This window comes from Manduca sexta, chromosome 9, assembly GCF_014839805.1.
Source record: "Manduca sexta isolate Smith_Timp_Sample1 chromosome 9, JHU_Msex_v1.0, whole genome shotgun sequence".
Taxonomy (NCBI): Eukaryota; Metazoa; Arthropoda; class Insecta; order Lepidoptera; family Sphingidae; genus Manduca; species Manduca sexta.
The window spans coordinates 5600542-5618362 of NC_051123.1; the positions used below are offsets into that span (position 1 = coordinate 5600542).

The window sequence follows — 17821 nt, forward strand, 5'->3', positions numbered from 1 at the left end:
GTGGATATTGGCGGCCATGGCTGAATATTCGGCTAGGAGGGATTTAATAATAATAATACAAGCCCCGTATTAGATACTGTCTTACTACTGGGCAATATATTCCTCTATCGCTGAGAGGTATATGTCCTTAGTCCATACCGCTGGCCTAGTGCGGATTGGCAGACTTCACATAACCTTAAAATTCTTAGAGAACTTTTCACAATTTGAATTATTTGAAATGAAATACATAAATTATTTAAATATAAATTCTATATTTAAAAACATCGAATAATTTCTTATCACAGACACACCACGTTGAATTAATATTAGCTTAATAATAAAATCTCCATACAAACTACACTACTTGTTTAAAGTTCCCCTTCATTGAAAAGAAATTACTGTTTTCATAATCTATAAAAGCATAATGACAAAATTATCATCTTGATTTTATAATATATATGTGAATAATAATGCTTATTTAATACGAGCAATGAATCATGCTTATGAATAAAATTGGCGATAAACATATGCGCCACTTTGATTATAAATGACCACTCACACGGTTCGTTTTAGCGATAGATCCATGCATCACTTAAACTATCTTTATGTTGTTTCAAAATACTGCGTATCGGAATTTCAAAAAAGAAAGTAAACTGCGACCATTGAAATATTCTATGTACCGTTGCCCGATTTAAATTTAAACAATGTTAATTATGATGAATCATTTTTTTTTCAAATTAATTTTCAATATTTCACCTACTAACCTTAGAAGTAATGAACCTAAATTATTCATATTTTCAAATACAAGCATTCTAAATATTTTATTAATATACTTAATTTTAATTAAATTTAGTCGATGGAGAGCTGTCTAAAGGAGCCGTCTATACCAAAGAGTTCGTCGTAATTTGTTGGTTTCCCTGGCCGAAGAGCCTCATCTGCTTTGATGTTTTCTTGTTCTTTGAACCAGGGTATGTATTCTTCAAGTTTCTTCATCCATGCAACTGCAATGCAAAATAGAAAGACATTTAACTACATGTATTTAGGGAAATATAACTATTTTACGATTTTTATCACGGTTTTTCTTATTATATTTAACTCTTTGCCACTGCTTATTATAATTTTCTTCTAATGTTTCTAAGACTTTGCAGCCTTCTTAGTCACTGGAGGGACTGACCATGAAGGCATACATTGTTTGACGTTCAATAAACGGTTATTTTCTTATGTTTACGCGAATGTTAGACATTAAAATTAAACTACTTTTCGGATTCTATCGAGGTTTTTTAGTCCCCAATGACCATGAAGGCTGCAAAGTCTTCGAAACGTCGGGAGGTAACTAAAATATAAAAAACCGTTACAAAATCCGAAAAGTAGTTTAATTTTAACGGTTATTTTCTTTAGAGTGTCGGTAAAATGTTTCGGGTCGGGAAGGCGAGCTCTAATTCCAAAACTCGTTTATATAAGTTCTTTCGTCGGTTGTTCGGGCCCGAAAACTAATCAGGGTAAATAAGGTGGCTCGTTGCAAGTGTAATATATTTTTTGGGACACGTGTGAAGAGCGTACTATCAGCCCTCACGGCTCATGAGTCAGAGGTATGATAATTATGATCAATTTTCACGTGACTGTCTCGGTGGCGTAGTTGTACTGCATTCGCGGTACCGCAGCGCTCTGAGGTCCTGGGTTCGAATCCCAGGTCAGGCAAAGATATATTTGGCTTTTTCTCAGAATCAGCCCGTAGTCTGGAATTTGTGCCTGATATGGCGATAGGCTCGCCCCATCAAGAGATAGAACACACTTGGCAAAAAGTGGGTGCTCTGGTTGCGCCGCTGCATACCCCTTCGTGGATAAATGTGTGTGTGTGTGTATTTCCAATAAAAAGACGGGACGCGCTATTCGCCTCGTGATTATTAAGGCATTGCTCGTAAAGCAGGGCATACTTACTGTTAACTTCTTCCATGGAGCAACCATTCCCACCATATTCAATTGGTATAATCTCCTTAGGAATGTATTTTTGTAACTCGGTGATATCGGTGTGGAAAAATATCTGAAATACATAAACTATTTGCATCAGAACCAAATGCTTTAAAAAATCAGGTCTAGTAAACGTTCAGTACATTATTAGTCATACTTGTATCTATAAATTTGTTTATTATTTCTTATTAATGTTATTAGTATTAAACACGTGATTAGCACGATGAACATGTGTTATCAGATAGGAAGCCGATATAAATTTTTCCGTTGTATTCTACACTACGAATGACTTTGATTTTAATCTAGTTTCAAAAATAGAATCATCAAGACATGGTCTTTTATCGTAAATAGTATAGCATTAATTTTATTTATTTGGCACAGAAACACTGTACAAATTACATGATTCACTAACATAGATTTCAGAGATATTCAGCATAATAATTTTTGAATTTGTACACCTTTAAAATATCTGTACACAACATTTGAATAGACTAATATTTTAAACTATTTAATTTTCAGCAATTTAACATGATAAACAATAAGTAAATTTTGGCAGTCACTTTAGAAAGCAAAGCGTCTGGTTACTCACTCTGTTCTTCATTTTCTCTTTGAGGAAAGGTTTGACTATGTTATATGCAGCGTCGACTATAGCAGATGCGTTGATGATGTGCACCTCTTTTAATTTGACAGGATAAGCTTCCTGGAAATAAAAATTAGGTGATTTTAAGCATTATTAAAACAACTAGCAATCATTCCCGGCTCCGCATGGGAAGCTGAGCATTTTTAAGCCATCCTCGACTAATAAATAATTGAATATTATTCAAGTATAAATAGAATATCATATTTAATAATTCGATTGAACTGTTTTAAAATGTTTAGTACAAAATTAAATTGTTCATACTATCTCATTTCGTCAAAACAAAACCTTTTTAAATTACTTCACAATAAGGTCCAATTTTTAATACATCTTATCCAATAAATTTTTAAATTTTTTCTTTTTTTATTCCTGAAGAACTCACCTGGACACAAATCATAAATTTCTTTATCGCAGCGGGGGACACTTTGCCAAGATGGCTGGGTATTATAGTAGAAGCATCTAGAACATAGATATCTCCTGCGACTCCCTCTATCTCCTCCTTCAGTCTGATGTCTCCAATCATCATCGCGATCTTGAACGCATCGTTCAGCATGTTGGTGTCTACGTCTTTATCGAGAGCTGGAAGTTGAATTATTTTTTAGTTATTAAAGATGTTTAAAATTTGTTTTATAAAGTGAAATGTGTTAGGTAATTAAGAATAAGAGTTGATCAGAATCAGTCAGTAGATTGATTGCTGGATTATTGTAATTGATCTTTACAATAAGCGTTCGATATACGATGTCATTATGATAGTAGATGTGACTTAAAAAAAATAAGTTTCGAAGAAAATAAATATCAACAAAAATGATTTTAAATTTAAATGCCCTAATGCCACTTCTACTACTTTAAGAGAATTCTTCGCAGCAATATCACACTTTCAGTTAGAAATATACTCACGCACACCCTTTATTCGCACTAAATTATAAATGTTGAAATGTGTAAACGGGATTTTAGGTGAAAATATTCGTTGACTCGTAGATTATTTTAGCCACAATGTTCCCAAGGGTAAAGACGAATATGTGGTTTCATTTATTAACGATATGATAAAAATATCTCCATAAGACCGTTTTTCGTACTTTCACCTTGTACCTTAAGAATTATTTTATCACAATACAAACCTCTGCAAAACGTGACACGGCGTCCCTGCGGAGTAAGACCAGGCAGGGTAGGGCCTTGACTGAAATTTAAAAACGACATTATTATCAGGGGCCTTATTCCGTCTATGGGAGTATATTCATTTTCTTGCAAAAACTGGCGTTTTATATGAAGGGCAACTTTTACAACTATATAAGTAGAAGAGTTAAAATATACTCTTTTTACTTATATAGCTATCAAATCGCAGAACGCCTGTAACTGCAAAAAGACGGGTTCGCCCTCGTACACTTAATGACTGACTGACTGCCAATCTTCACTAGTTGGAAAGGCAATACAAGGAGAAGAAGACCTAATAAGACCCCTAACATATAAACATTAAATGGCTTTGTACATAACATTTTTAAGGCTTATAGCCTACGAGTGGATAATTTGAAGTGGATTTATAGAGCGATCTCATCGTAATTCAAGCTCTTTGAATGTATATAAAAAGGGGGTTTCAGTAAATCAAAGTCAACAAAAGAATTACGTGCAAATGGCGAGTGATTCACCATCGCTCATTGATGAACATATGTTGGACTACTTCACTTATGTTCAGGAATATCAATCAATTTGCTGATCATGAAGAAAAAATACTTTTAAAAAATCACTCACGCCCTGCTCATTAGTTCCGTGAGTTCAGTTCTGTTGATATCCCGGTTGGCGAAGAACTCTGGACAGGCCGCTCTCATGGTGAAGTACATGTCGAGTTTTCTCTTGCATTTCTCCAATGAAAAGCTACTGCCGCGGAGGAAGGTCATCAGACAGTTATCATCTGTTGACAAGGTAAGTATAGAGAATATTGTGCGAGAATTGTCAGAGTTGGTTGAAGTTGGTAGGTAGTCGGTCGTAAAAAGGACTCAAAACGTATACACATATACATATACACATAATATATCACATTTATCCTAAGAGGTAAGCTATCGTGCCATGAAGCTTCCTAGCAGTTACAATAACGAAAAAAAAAAACGAAATGAAGAAGTTTAATTTCAATCCTATCTATATTACATGTACAAGAATATAGTACTTACTTTTTTAAGTCAATTTTAATAATTATTATCTTTACTTAATTTGCAAACACCATAAAATTTCTTATAATGTTCAAAAACCGCAAAAACTGTAATAATTCGAACTCTTAGCGATGATAAAAATCGATGCATAATAGTATCGATAATTTTGTAGTATTCTATCATGCTTATCGTTAACAACGCCCTCGCTCACGGTCATTTCGAGGAATTCTCACCTAATGTAATTTTATATGATAAAACTATGTAAGCAGATCAGTTTATTAGAGCTGCAGATGGAGTCCAAAACCTTAGCGCGATATGACATCCGATTCATACCGGCACACAAGTATGCTTTCGAGCCAATATACGCACGTATGTTTTAATTGAATATAAATAAATTATAAAATTCTTCCACAAATACATAGTATGGTGTGGTACGCCTTCAGGTCTAAATCACTGAAACTATTTTGATGAAATGTGGTACTGAGTTAGCTTGAATTGTAATTTAAGTACTTGGTCATAAAAAAATAAGCGGCGATAAGTCGAGAGTGAAACGGACTTCCGTGACGACCGGTTTTGGACCGAAGATTCAAAACCCAGGGCACGCACCTCCGACTTTTCTAAAAAGTTACGTGTATTTGTAAATAATCGTTTGCTTTTACGGTGAAGGAAAAAATAGTGAGGAAACCTGCATACCTGAGAGATATCTATAAGAATTTCGAAAGTAAGTAAAGTGTACCAACCCGCATTATACAGGGCTGATATTATTATTATTATATTATATTATCAGAAATACGAAAACTGTACTAGATGTACTAAGTATCTAAACATTTAGGAGCGATTGCGTAGCAGGACTTTTAAATGGGCACAAAATCTATTGATCCAGTGGTGGGCTAAGGCCTAAAACCCTCTCAGTAGTAGAAGAGGCCCGTGCCCAACGGTGGGACAGCATATAATACAGGACTTATATTTTTATAATTACCCCATTCGTTCGGCAGATGGGGTTGTTTCCGCAGCCACTCTTTGATGGTTGCTAAATCTCTTTCTCTAGTGTTGATGTCTTCATTCAGCTCCACTCTGATCTTCTTCCACATCTCTCCTGAGGGTTGAACTAATGATACTGCCATCTTGGGTTCTGAAAAGAAAAGCAAGTTGTTTTAGACTGTATGACAAAACATAGAATAAAGTAGTCATTTATGATAAGGTTACGAGTTATGAACACTACTAGAAACCGATGTCAACTAACAGCTTGGCAAATAAAATATATTCTTCCTTTCTTTTCTGATGAGCTTAAATGCTCTCAGGGGAGGGTATATACGTATTACTTTAGTAATTGAATACAAATAAATCTAATTATAATAAACAGTACCTACGTAGTATGTAGGCATACAAATATAAACGAAGAAGAAGATGAAATCAGATGACCTTAGCAACAAGAAAATAATGAGACTAAGATAATTTTCAAACAATATTTTCCTTCTGTAAATAAATTCTGACATCTCTTTATGAATGCGAATGCAAATAAACAATACCTCACGGTACCCTCAGCATAATTCATACGAATCTCTAACAAGGAAAAATAATTTAATATCTGTCAAAATAAAAATCTCATTAAAAATATAGACACAGCGAAATAATACGCGGAATTCTTTGACATTGTAAAACGAGGAGTCCTTTTCAAGGAAACTCATCTCACAACATCGATGATATAAAAACGAAATAAACAACTTAAGACAGGTTCACGTGGGGTATATTGGTGTGGGATATCTTGACAGCCTCGGTGGCGTAGTTGTACTGCATGCGTGGTAAGCCAGCGCTCTGAGGTTCTGGGTTCGAATTCAGGGTTGGGCAAAGTGATATTTGGGATTTCCTGCTCAGTATCAGCCCGGAGGAATTGGTCCATGATATAGCGATAAGCTCGCCCCTATCACATCATGGGACGGAACACAGTTGGCGAAAAGTGGGTGCCCTGGTGCCTCTCCATATCCCTTCCTTTGGGGATAAATGCGTGATGTTGTGTGTGTATATATCTTGACAAAAGCGTCCGTGTAATAATACATATTAGACCATAATATGTTTAATAAGGTAATCATTACAAACACAAGGTGCAATGATAAGACGTGCCTTATCAACTACAATTTATTGAGCTCAATTCCCTCCCATGGTGGGAGAAGGGACGATACTATCATCATATGGCTCAATAAATCGCTGGCTATTAGAAACTACTTTGTATTTTTTTTATTCTGTCGGAAAAACGAGATTTTAAAGTTCCATATTGGTAAGGATTAGAAAAGATAAATCATCGTTACCTGTTTATTTGTGTTTCGTGATTATTGGAATTTGTTAATGAAAAAACAACCTTATAAGTGATCTAGGGCCATTTGAAATACTTGTCATTATTCACTTACAGCCTTAATTATAAAGTTTTAGCTTTAAGAGGTGATTAAGAATTACAAATAGTTGTCAAAAACAACACCGGTTTCCTAGTTTATCTTATTAAGAGGCAAGATGGCGGGTTTTGACTCACAGCTGATCGAGTAAATTTCTGTTTTAACAAAGCATAGCATTTCGAAATTTTTATAAATAAGACTGATACAATTGAAAGTGTGGGTCTAGTGCTAGGTGCTAATAGTAGTCTAAAATCTAGTTGTTTCTTCAAATAAGTACTAAAGTAATATAGTTTATTTCGCTAGGTGCAAATAAGTTTTTTTAGTTCCTCGTTATTCCTTCAAATACTAACATAATATAGATTAATACGATTTTAATACTAACGCAACTATGGAATTTTATTCTGAAATAAATTATGAATTAATATAAAAATAACGTTGTCTTTCAATTACTATTTTAAATAATGGAGCCATATCTGTTATAAGTCATGTGAAACTAGTTGATTATGGATGTATATTTTTAATAAAAACGTTAATCTTTGAATAGCCACTATGTGTGTTTCATTAAATGCTCATTCAAAGCACCATATACTTCTAACGTGATGTTATTCATGTGCAAATCACTTACCATTCGTCTTTCTTGCTTGTCTATCACAAAATTTAGAAGTTTCGTTTATTCCCATATTTCCTTCACAACTTATCACACTTTAAATACGTCACGTGATGATTCATACCTAATTTAAACAGCTGATATAAATAATATATTACTGATTTTAGAAATGAACCATTTTACGCACTTTATTCATTTCTAATATTATATTAATTGGTTTATATATAAACCTTTGCACATTGTATGAACTGAATGATAACTGCTAGGTTCCCTTTAGCCATTGATTTAACAAATAGAAGATAAAAGTTTATCTACAGTTTCCGCGTACTATGAGTGATAGGTATATCAACTGATAACTTTTGGCAAACATAATTTGGTCACTATATTAGTCTCGTATTTACACTCACGCACACAAACACACACACACACTCACACATTAAAAAACTAAGATTTACACAAGCAATAAAAAACTCAGTTGTAAGTATAATAATAAATAATTTATATGTACATGCATATAATAAACACCAATATAAGTACTTAATTATATAGCTTCTTCTTCTCTTAAAATTTTGCCGTGCCCACAGGATCCATGATTATATCACAAGTATTAAAATGAAACATGTATAAAATGATTGTGGAGCGCAATAAACTCTGAATTTGAATTTAAAAAAGAATATATTATTTTGATATTAATTTAGGCAAATAAGATTTATGTATTACAAAGGGGAAGGTATTTTGGTTCTTAAGAACGACAAATCGATGGTGAAATGATATGATGTTTTGTACAAATAATTTATAGAACGGAAAATGTCATATTTGAGCTGTTGCTTATTTACTTGATATTATTATTAGCTATAAGTTTTAGGAAATATTTGCTACACGATAAGCAAGGCGCTCACCGTCAAGTCGTTCAAGTGCAAGGTGGAAAGATAATTCGATAGACGTCGCAGGTGTACGCTGGATTTAGGATGCTTTGGATTGATCCGTCTGGAAACCTTTAGATGAAGTAAAGGCGCTGACTCTCTTTTAGATTGCAAGATACTTTCTCTGAAGAAATAAGTAGTCATTTAGGCCAAACACTATGCAAATCAATCAGTAACCAACGCCAGCTATATCTATATTATTATATAAAGCTGGAGAGTTTGTTTGTTTGAACGCGCTAATCTCAAGAACTACTGGTTCGAATTGAAAAAATATTTAAATGTAGGATATCCTGTTTATTGAGGAAGGCTATGGGATATATAACATCACGTTATGACCAATAGGAGCGGAACTACAAACAACGAAACTTTTATCCCGAAAAACTATTACGCGTGCGGAGCCGCGAGTGAAGGCTCTCCGTATTATAAAAACCCACATAGTGTTTGCCCGATCTGGGTGCTGAACACGAAACCTCTCGGTCGCATAGTGTATACAATCTTATGCGCATGATATTAAGGTAAAAATTAACTTTCTTTGCAAAAGAATACTGTACACTATCTTTATTATAATAGCAAACTGAAGGTCATATTTTGACATATTTTACGAACATGAAAGTCTTCACCGCAAGGTCGCATATACTAAAGTGTATTGGTAAACCGCTGATTTTGTAAACTCATTTGGGTCAACAGTTCTATAAATCAAATAGGTATTTGTTGAAGATAGTATATTACTAACTAGATTGTCACGCTTCGCACGTGTGAAAAGCCGCTCTCGCTAAAATCCATAAATTAGTAAAGTGATCCATAATGACATTTAGTTAAAAATCAAATTACATATTCAAACATTTTCCTCGAGACCAAATTAGCGCGATAAAAGTTATATGTTCCGGGACATGGTCTAGTTGTATGCCAAACATTAGTATCCACTCGGCGGTTTTTTTTTTTTTTTTTTTTAATCTTTATTTAAGGAGCTTGGTCGTTATTTCACGACTATGTCGCTCCCACTCGGCGGTTACTGTTATAGAATTGAGGTCAAAAGTATCAAAGTTCAAATGATGTCAATTTTCTGTTGTCATTTTGGTTGGTTCGAGCAAATTTTTAGGTTTCAAGTTCAAGATTACGTCAACCTTGTTATTATTGATGGAATAAGCTAGTTATCTCCGTGGTGCAACAGGTAAGGATCTACTTCTGAAGAAATTGTCGCGGGTTTGATACCTGTGACGACGAAAATGTTTGTGTATATTGGAAATGGTTTATAAAAAAAATCAATTATATGTAAACCATTCTTCCAGAGCTTGTTTAGTTCGTTTAAATTATCTTTTTCAGGGAACACCGTATTTGATATTTCGTAAGTACTTTTAGTAGGGCATTTTTTCTTTTTTTATTTCTAAAATATTGTGGACATTCTTTCAGTATTTACTTAGAAAACAACCATTCTATAAAAACACTGCAAATATAACAAATATTTTTGAATCAATAAATAAAAAACCTCTTTAGTAAATAATTCGAATGTCGCTCAGGTTGAACAGGTTCGTTAAACAGGAAAACCACCCTACGCCTCAATAACACAAGATCCATTTTGGTCTAAGCTGTCGGATACAGCTTTTTACGCCATCCATATTGGTTACCCAAACGGAATTCACGTGTTTGAAGTTTAGCAATAGAATTAATGTGGTAAACTGGCTCCGCCAGCGTGTTGCAACTTACATCGGTTAAAGCCTGTTAGGTGGACACGGGATATTTGTAAACGTTTTTATATGAATTAACTGAGGATTTATATTAGTTTAGCTTGTAATTAACTTCAGTTAGCAGTTCAAAAATGATTTTTCTGTTAACTGCTATTAGTCCAGGACTTGATTTATCTTTACGTAAAATTTTGTACAAATCCAGGTTTATGCATTATCTTAAAAATATCCAAATATTTTCAAAAATTTTCGTCTTTGCAATTGTTTAACTCTGCATAACCATGGATGTCAAAGCGTGTTATAGTATTATTTTCAACAACAACATTCGCGTGTAAATTGCAAAACATTATGAACACATAAAAACTGAGAATAAAGGTCAAGTGCATGGTAAATACCAAATGCGAATATTAACTTACGTTGACAATAAAGTGTTACTCGTCTTTAAGTTAAGGTAACCGACAGTTGTTTAGAACTGACCACTTTGTAGATAGAGATACAACCTGAGGATACAACGATTAAGAAGCCATTTTTATTTCTGTATTTGGTTACTGTAGAAATCATAGACAATAATTATTATATAAGTACTTTTCGATTCTACAAATTATGATGTGGACCAATGAAAACTATATAAAAATGTAAAAAAAAATATTACTGTTCACAATATGTCCCTTTACCTCTAACATAAAACTTTACTATCAAAATTTAATTATACATATAAGATCCAATCATGCACAATATACTGTTAGGTTATTGTATCTCTACCTATCCAGATATAAAGGCGGAACCATGCGTTATATTGCAGCGAGACTATAATAAAATTAAAAAAATAATAAATAATTATGTAACATTGAACGCCAATACAATGAGAGAGTTTTTGCAGCAGTATAATTTTTTTTTGATTAAGACGCCATCACACGAACGTTTTGTAAACGTATTTTTTAACGGATGCGATTCACTTGACTAGCGATTTGCTAACCGTTTTTTGAACGCCTGCACTTTGCGCGCAATGTTTTAGCTGCGTGTGCGCGCTAAGCTTTGACTGTTTTTTATATGTTTTCAACAATCATTAACAATTCTGTTAATAAAACATACTATTACTTAGTATTATTTCTGTTGATCTTATCAAGGAAAGAACTGAGGCGGGCGGATTTATTTATTATAAATGCGATTACAACGTGGCTTCTCTTGCATAAACGCCGAGTGTCTGTTGAATGCACACTACAAAGTATAATAATCGCTTACCAGAAAAACGCGCGTAGATCGCTAGTGCAAAAAGCCCTTAGTTGTTACTTAGATGGTGTTATATTTATTTCAAAGGATTTTCCTTCTATATTCTGTTTTTTTTTTATACCGTTGCGTCATTATTTGTTTTTAGTTGTTCCGTTTACAAATCTGAAGATTGATGGATAAAAACTTGTGATAAGTCGCCACCTCATGCAAGTTTGGTCAGTTTATCTTATGGCTTTGGATTAGATTATTAGATGAAAAAAAATATTGGCGAATATGTGCTAATTAACAGCCTAGGCTGTATTATAATTTCGCAAGTGGGATGTTGCATAAAAAAAAAGCGGCGATAGCCTAGTTGGGTGTGGAACGGACTGCCGAGACGAATGTCCGCAGGTTCAAATCCCAAGGGCACACACCTCTGATTTTTCTACAAAATCATGTGTGTATTCTTTGTGAATTTATCGTTCGCTTTAACGGTGAAGGAAAACAGCGTGAGGAAACCTGCACATCTGAAAGGTTCTCTATAGGAATTTCGAAGGTGCGTGAAGTCTACCAATCCGCACTAGACCAGCGTGGTGGACTAAGGCCTCATCCCTCTCAGTAGTAGAGGAGGCCCGTGCTCAGCAGTGGGCAAGTATATAATACAGGGTTGATATTATTATTAGCATCTAAATTATATGTGAATTTTAACTGACTTCAAAAAAACTAGGACCTTCTTAATTCGATTTAATGTTTGTGGACTAAGTCCGAATTAGTCTCAGTAGTAGGTGATACCCGTGACTAGCAGTGGGACAGTATACACATACACATACAGGGCTGATACTATTTCTTCATAGTAAAAACGGTACAAACACCATATGACAATTTTTTTTTTATATATACATATGATTATATGTAATACGTAATATCAGTCACGCGTAACCTTCACCTCGGATTATGATGATTTGTAGTCAGTACAGCACATGTTAATTTAATATGACGTTTCCTACATTTAGTTACGGAGTGTTGCTAAGATTTAATGATTTCTTCAGGGGTTTATATCCGAGGAAGGATATTAAAGTTGGTGTTTTTTAAATCCATTTTTAGATCGTGGTTATAGACTATGATTCTGTAGCCCAGTTTTGTCTTTACAGATACAATACCAAATATCAATTTATAAATGAATTAAGGACTTAGATTGGTTGTAGGTCTCTCATTTGCTAGTAGTAGGATATATTTTACACCTGCCTAGATAGTGACCATCGTACATAAGATCCAAAATCCGCCATAGTGGCCCTGGTAAATGCGTTGCGTTCCGGTATCAGCCTGAATATATCCGGTTTTAACAGGCCGGCATAATTGTTACGACTGCCGAGGGGTAATCATCTCTCATCAGGCAACATTTTATTAGAACCCACTTCACTTCCCATTAGGTGCATGTTAAAATAAGATTTGGGAGGAAACGTCTAGGTAGGTACTATAGCAATGTCTATTTTTACCGCCAAGCAGCAGTGTGCGTGCACATTGTGTTTCGGTTTAAAGGACAGTCTAACTAGCACAATTACTGGGCACTGTCTGATCTTACGTCTCGGGGCAACGAGCGCAGTGGGAGACCATGCAATACCTTGGAATTCAAAGTTCTATATGTTGTTGCTAGTGTTTATGGGCTGTCGTATCGCTTACCGCGAACTATATTGTCTGCATTCCGTTGCAAAAAAGACGCCACACAGGCATTGTTATTGCTCCACGAGACAAGCCAAGATTTCGATTTATGAGTATCTTAGATGAAAGGTGATATTGGATGTTTGTGCTCAGTATTAGCCCGGAATCTGGGATTTCTGCGTGATATAGGGATTGGAAGTTTCGCCCATATCATTTCATGGGACGGAACACACATGGCGAAAAGTGTATGGCCTAGTTGCACCTCTGCCTGCACCCCTATGAGGATAAATATTAAATGTGTTGTATTTTTAAATGATATTCTTTCAAATAAATGGCCCGCGGACGGCTTAAGAAGTGTTGGCTTGATGTTCTCCGGGAAGATATGAGAGTCAGTGGTCTCATTATGCAGGATGTAAAATACCGGGCGAAATGAAAGGATCGCAGTAGGAAGGCGGGCCCTGGGACATAGGCCGAAATAATGCCAAGCAGAAGAAGATTCTATCAAATAAATTGTTAAACTCCTCAACTTAGTTTTAGCAACTGTCAAATAATTTCGTTAGGCCGAAATAATGCCAAGCAGAAGAAGATTCTTTCAAATAAATTGTTAAATTTATTTGAAAGAATCTTCTTAGGTAGTTTTGGCAACTGTAAAATAATTTAGTTTAATAATAACTTTAAAGAGATTTTAAAACTAATAAAAAGAAATAGTTCGATGATGGGCGTAAGGAAAATAATAATAAAAATATGATTTTACTTTACGTTCTTTAAAAATAAAGATTTGTTTAAAAACAAACAGGATACTAAAACAAATAGTTGTGAACCAACATAGTTGTTAAATAAACTTGTCTCAGTGTTGTAAATAAATGTTGGTTCCGGTGTAATTTGTTTATATAATGTGTCACTAAGAATAAAGGGGAGAAGTCAATCAATGTGTCATTATAATACGTGATGAAAAATCATGCATCATCAGCAGTTAAATAGCCGTGGGATATTTTGAATACGATTTAGCAACTCTAATGTCGAATAAGTCTAGAAGCTGGTGGTAGGTTTCTCATATGTGGGAGTCCGCTTGGGTAGGTACCACCGCAATATTTATTTCTACTGCTAAGCAGTATTGTGTAGTCACTGTTGTGTTTCGGTTTGAAGGACATTGTAGCCAGTGTAACTACTGGAGATAAGACTTAACATCTCAGGATGGCGAGCGCAGTGGAATACTGAACAATACTTTGTAATTCAAGGTGATGGATGGTGTTTCTATAAATTTAAAGGTGTGTGTTTTTTTATTCAAGCACGACAAAGTGACTTCGGATGGTAAGCGCATACAGCGTATAATATAAAAAAATCCTTTTTTTTTTTTGGTTCGGAGCAGTACATTTATAATGTATTTACTTGCAAAATAAAACATTTTCAGTTCCTATACGCGTGCACAAGCCTCTTAGGAAACGTGAAATAATTTCACGATCTAAATATTTTTCAATACGTATTTACAAAGCGAATTGGAGTCTTACAAAATGTATGGTGAAAGCGTTTTTTTTTTATTTCTGATCTTGAAAGTACTGAAACTTTAAATAGTCCTAAAGAGTATTTCGATCATTATACGCAATAGCATTGTAGGGCGTCAAAAAAAGTTTTTGTATTAATTGACCCTTTTTTTGCTAGCTGTAATCTTTTTTAAAATTCATAAATGTAATAAACATATAGTATAATATAATAAAGCTACATTTATATAACAAGATTTATAATGTATTTGCATAATTTTTCTGCTCAATAATATTTATTATCACATAAAAAGTCTACAGATTTTTATCATTGCAATTTTAGGAATAAAATTTAATTTATTAGAGTACACTGTTGTTCAAATTATGTAAACCTGCTGTAAAACAGTGTTTTTATTATAGTATAAAATTTTGTGGTAATATATGGCAAATTATTGAATTAAAATTTTAAAAATATTTTACATAAAGCCTTTTTTTTAATTTAGTATTTTTTGAACTTTTCAAAATTGTCACATAAAACTACGGAATTAAATTTAAATATTATTTCAATTTTCAAATGCAATTTCCCTAAAATGTACATATAAAAACAATTATATAAATAAATATAAATTCAAATACTCACTTGATAGGCACTGACATCCAATTGAACGCGACGACTACACTCAAGAGCTGAAGCCGCACTGTGCTTACCAACCGGAACACTTGAGCAACCGAACTTACGACACTGCAGTTTGAAGAACTTGGCCTTTTTATCTCTTTTGTTACCTTTGATTTGTGTGGACTAGCCTAGCCATGTAAAACTATTTTCCCGGAAGTAAAATCGCAGTACGCTCTTTTCTATTTTGAAATGTTTGATGTTATTCAAAATTAAGTTTAATTATTTTGTTATATTTCTTACGTTTACGCGAATGTACGACATTGAAATAATTCTAATTTTCGAATTTGATCGCGTTTTTTTTATGTTACAATTTTCTTTCGAAGACTTTGCAGCCTTCGTCATCACGCCCCGTTGATACTTGCATAACTGAGAAATTCTCAAAGAATTTTGAGGGCATATGCCAATCCGCATTAGGCCAGCGTGGTGGACTAAGGCCCAATCCCTCTCGATAGTAGAGAAGGCCCGTGCCCAGCAATGAGACAGTATATAATACAGGGCTGATATTATTATATTAGCCCATAAACTATCGTAATTAAAATCAATGTTATAGACATCTTAGAAAAGGACCTCAGGGCAGACACAAAACGTCCTGTAATAAATTTTCAGAAAGTTGGCTTTATCAGTGCGGCTCCTAGTTTGAAATATGTCTATAAATCTTTAAACGTCGTAAAAAAAATAAACAAAAAATGTATCCTTGAAGGCCAGTAATGCTTCAGTAAAACCTTTGATATTCAGAATATTTACAAATTACGAAGCAGCGATAGCCTAGTTGGGTGTGGAACGGACTACCAAGACGATCTGAGAAGTTCTCTATAGGAATTTCGCAGGTGTGTGAAGTCTACCAATCCGCACTAGGCCAGCGTGGTGGACTAAGGCCTAATCCCTCTGAGTAGTAAAGGAGGCCCGTGCTCAGCAGTGGGCAAGTATATAATACGGGGATGATATTATTATTACAAATTACAGTAATCCAAACATCACCACCTTCGCATGAATTTACGTATTATAGTATAGAATATCTATGTATCGAGTAACTTAACGTATTTGGTATTCATCAGACGATCCTATACGTCAAAAAAGACACTTGCCGTTGTATTCCGTACTTCAACATATACTTAACTATAACTAGCTTTTGCTCGCGGCTTCGCCCGCGTGAAGTAGTTCTCCGGGATATTTTTTTTCCGACTTACTTGATATGTATCGTTATTTTATGACCAAATTACACAAAATCATTATAATTTTTTGCCTATGTGATATTCTGATGAATAAGCAATATTACTATAAAGTTTGATCCAAACCCGTTCAGTAGTTTTTTCGTGAAAGAGGAAGAAATATACATCCATCCTCACAAACTTTCGCATTTATAATATTAGTAGGGTTATACGACTTACTATTCAAAATTTACACGCGCAGTTGGCACATTTTTGTGCGGCGAGCTATTAAAAATTCCATACAAAAATTTACTTAAAGGAAGCCATAGAGTAACGATATGATAAGAGTAAAAGCGGCGATAGCCTAGTTAGGTGTGGAACGGACTGCCAAGACGAATGTCCGCAGGTTTAAATCCCAAGTGCACACACCTCTGACTTTTCTAAAATCATGTGTGTATTCTTTGTGAATTTATCGTTCGCTTTAACGGTGAAGGAAAACATCGTGAGGAAACCTGCACATTTGAGAAGTTCTCTATAAGAATTTCGAAGGTGTGTGAAGTCTACCAATCCGCACTAGACCAGCGTGGTGGACTAAGGCCTAATCCTTCTCATCAGTAGAGGAGGCCCGTGCTCAGCAGTGGGCAAGTATATAAGTAATATAGGGCTGATATTATTATTATTAAATTCGAGCTAGGGGTACAGGAGATTATAATCTGTGACTCCCTTCCTTCGTATACTATAAAAAATAAAAGGAAGTCGAACCTGATAGACTTTTTTATATCCAATAGTTACTAGGTAGGCATTACGAAATTAGAAGCGGTAATAGCCTAGTTGGGTGTGGAACGGACTGCCGAGACGAATGTCTGCAGGTTCAAATCTCAAGGGCATGTATGACTTATAAAATTATGGGTCTAGTATTTCTGTATTATAGTTTGATTTGACGCTGGAGGAAATCATCGTGAAGAAACCTGCATATCTGAGAAGTTCTCTGTAAGAATTTTGAGGGTATGTGAAGTCTACCAAATCCGCACTATTCCAACGTGGTTACAGGATAATTCCTCAGTAACAAAGGAGGCCCGTGCCCAGTAGTGGAACAGTATATAATACAGGCCTGATGTTATTATTATTCCATTATATTATTAAATATCTGAATACTGTATTAGACGTATCAATTATCCAAACATTTAGAAGTTATTGCCTAGCAGAACTTTCAAATGTACTAACCTATTGCACAAAATCTATCTGCCGCCTATCGGCAATATTGACTGTTTGGCTATCCTTGACATCTGAAATACAGTCATATTACTTAGTCATAGACCTCAAAATC

The 17821-nt window shown here is 34.5% G+C and overlaps 1 protein-coding gene across 2 annotated transcripts; it reads right to left on the bottom strand.

The window, feature by feature from the left end:
- Positions 1 to 231: 231 nt before the first annotated feature.
- LOC115443297 (alpha-tocopherol transfer protein) lies at positions 232 to 15421 on the bottom strand. Of its 2 annotated transcripts, none has more exons than XM_030168652.2 (8): positions 15311 to 15421; positions 5705 to 5857; positions 4331 to 4490; positions 3703 to 3761; positions 2967 to 3163; positions 2537 to 2647; positions 1918 to 2020; positions 232 to 980 (listed from the first exon to the last, which is right to left on the bottom strand). In XM_030168652.2, exons 2-8 carry the CDS (start codon positions 5847 to 5849, stop codon positions 829 to 831), a joined length of 927 nt encoding a protein of 308 aa, XP_030024512.1. In that variant the 5' UTR covers positions 5850 to 5857; positions 15311 to 15421; the 3' UTR covers positions 232 to 828. The 2 variants fall into 2 exon arrangements, with proteins under 2 accessions (XP_030024512.1, XP_030024511.2); XM_030168651.2 differs by lacking the exon at positions 15311 to 15421 and adding an exon at positions 7738 to 8020.
- Positions 15422 to 17821: the final 2400 nt, after the last annotated feature.